Source organism: Suillus subaureus (assembly GCF_016647635.1).
Source record: "Suillus subaureus strain MN1 chromosome Unknown BJ212scaffold_73, whole genome shotgun sequence".
Taxonomy (NCBI): domain Eukaryota; kingdom Fungi; phylum Basidiomycota; class Agaricomycetes; order Boletales; family Suillaceae; genus Suillus; species Suillus subaureus.
The window spans coordinates 40,516-42,153 of NW_024538629.1; the positions used below are offsets into that span (position 1 = coordinate 40,516).

Consider the following 1,638-nt stretch of genomic DNA (forward strand, 5'->3'; position numbering starts at 1 on the left):
AGTCAGCTCTCAGGATGATTAACTCTGAAACCATCCCACAAAGCCCTTCTGTACCATGGCCAGTTTGCATCTCCTATGTGTTCCTTTGAAGTTTCAGGCTATTGTTCCTTCCCACTCTCTCTCAGTCACTCAGCTGCTTGTCTTCAAGTTGCCCGTGAGTCTCAAAACCAATCCATCATGCACCAGTATTGTTCTTTCTCAAGAGCCCCCCCTGCATGATGTAGAGAAGAATGACATTGAGACATGGGACTGAACCAAGACAGCTCAATAAAGGTTGGAAAACCTCAATCCAAGTTGGCACTAGACAAGGTTGAGCCACCATTTGTGCATGCTGCAGATGTTGAGCTCAATCCTTGTGATATTCCTGTTGATGTGGTTCTACTTCACATCACATCAGGAGGGTCAGTCCCTCGAGGCTATGGTACTGATGATTCTGGCAACCTGCTGGCTTGCAATGAGGCAGAAGGATATGATCAAGAGCTTGCAGCTTCTGCCACTGAGGGTGGTGAAGAAATTTTTGGTTGTGGGAAGCGCAGATGCATGGAAAATATGCAGTACAAATTTTTTTGGAAACATTGACCATAGTTTAGGTGTTTTTTTCATGTTTTACTGTATGTCACAATTTACCTTTGACACTTTCAACTTTGTGTGACAGTCACACAAAATAGCTTTGATTCAAAGGATGTGTGATGCTGTGATGAAGGTAAGTGTGTATCTCTACAGTATTGAGTGTCCCTTGCCACCATTGAACAAACACTACATAGGCATGGATTGACTCACAAGCATGTATGTAAAATATGTTTGTGCATGTAAATTCTGACAGTGTCATACAGGTGACTCAAGCTGCAATTGAGCACAATGAAGGCAAATGCGACCAATATCAAATTTTTATTGCTGAAAATTTCTGTCCTGACCAGCTCATCTTCATAGATGAATCTGCCTGTAACTGAATTATGACTAAGCGCCAAAATGCATGGTCACTGACAGGAGTGTGTGCTCATCAGTGCAATTGTTTCATTTGGGGTCAGGGGCATGTCAAAATTTTGCTGATGGGGGTGTCTTGACAGTAGTTTGTTTTTTCAGATATTCTATTCTTCCTGCTATCTCACTAGATGGCATCTTACATCTCAACATCCAAGATCATTCATATACTGCAGCGATATTCAATGAATTCATAGGGGGGTTTACTCAACAATATGAACCAATACCCTCAGAAGAACTCTGTTATTGTGATGGACAATGCTAGCATACACAAGTCAGCATATCTCAAAGAGATGATCTGGCAAAGGTATGTTATCCCAATGTCACTGTTTGAGTTCTGCCATTGACCATTGGTCTTTTTTCAGGGGGATGTGCCTCATTTATCTGCCACTTTATTCTCCTGACTTCAACCCTATTGAAGAAGCCTTTTTGGCCCTCAAAGCTTGGATAAGGTGGAACCATATGCCAGAGGTAAATTTACAGGTGAAATGACCTGTGATCCTTATAGCCTGCTGTGGGAAGCAGTGTTTGCATCTGTGACAGGAAAAAGTTTGAGGATGGTTTGCAGACAGTGGATACTTGATGTGATTGATAATGTACAATTACAGCTAGTACATGATCATGATGAGAATACAATATTTTGTACAACCACAAGTA

The 1,638-nt window shown here is 41.6% G+C and overlaps 1 protein-coding gene across 1 annotated transcript; it reads left to right on the top strand.

The window, feature by feature from the left end:
* Positions 1-653: 653 nt before the first annotated feature.
* BJ212DRAFT_1551371 (uncharacterized protein) lies at positions 654-1,246 on the top strand (the record flags this gene model as incomplete). The annotated part of the gene is made up of 2 exons (XM_041341914.1): positions 654-942; positions 1,029-1,246. Exons 1-2 carry the CDS (start codon positions 798-800, stop codon positions 1,244-1,246), a joined length of 363 nt encoding a protein of 120 aa, XP_041186399.1. The 5' UTR covers positions 654-797.
* Positions 1,247-1,638: the final 392 nt, after the last annotated feature.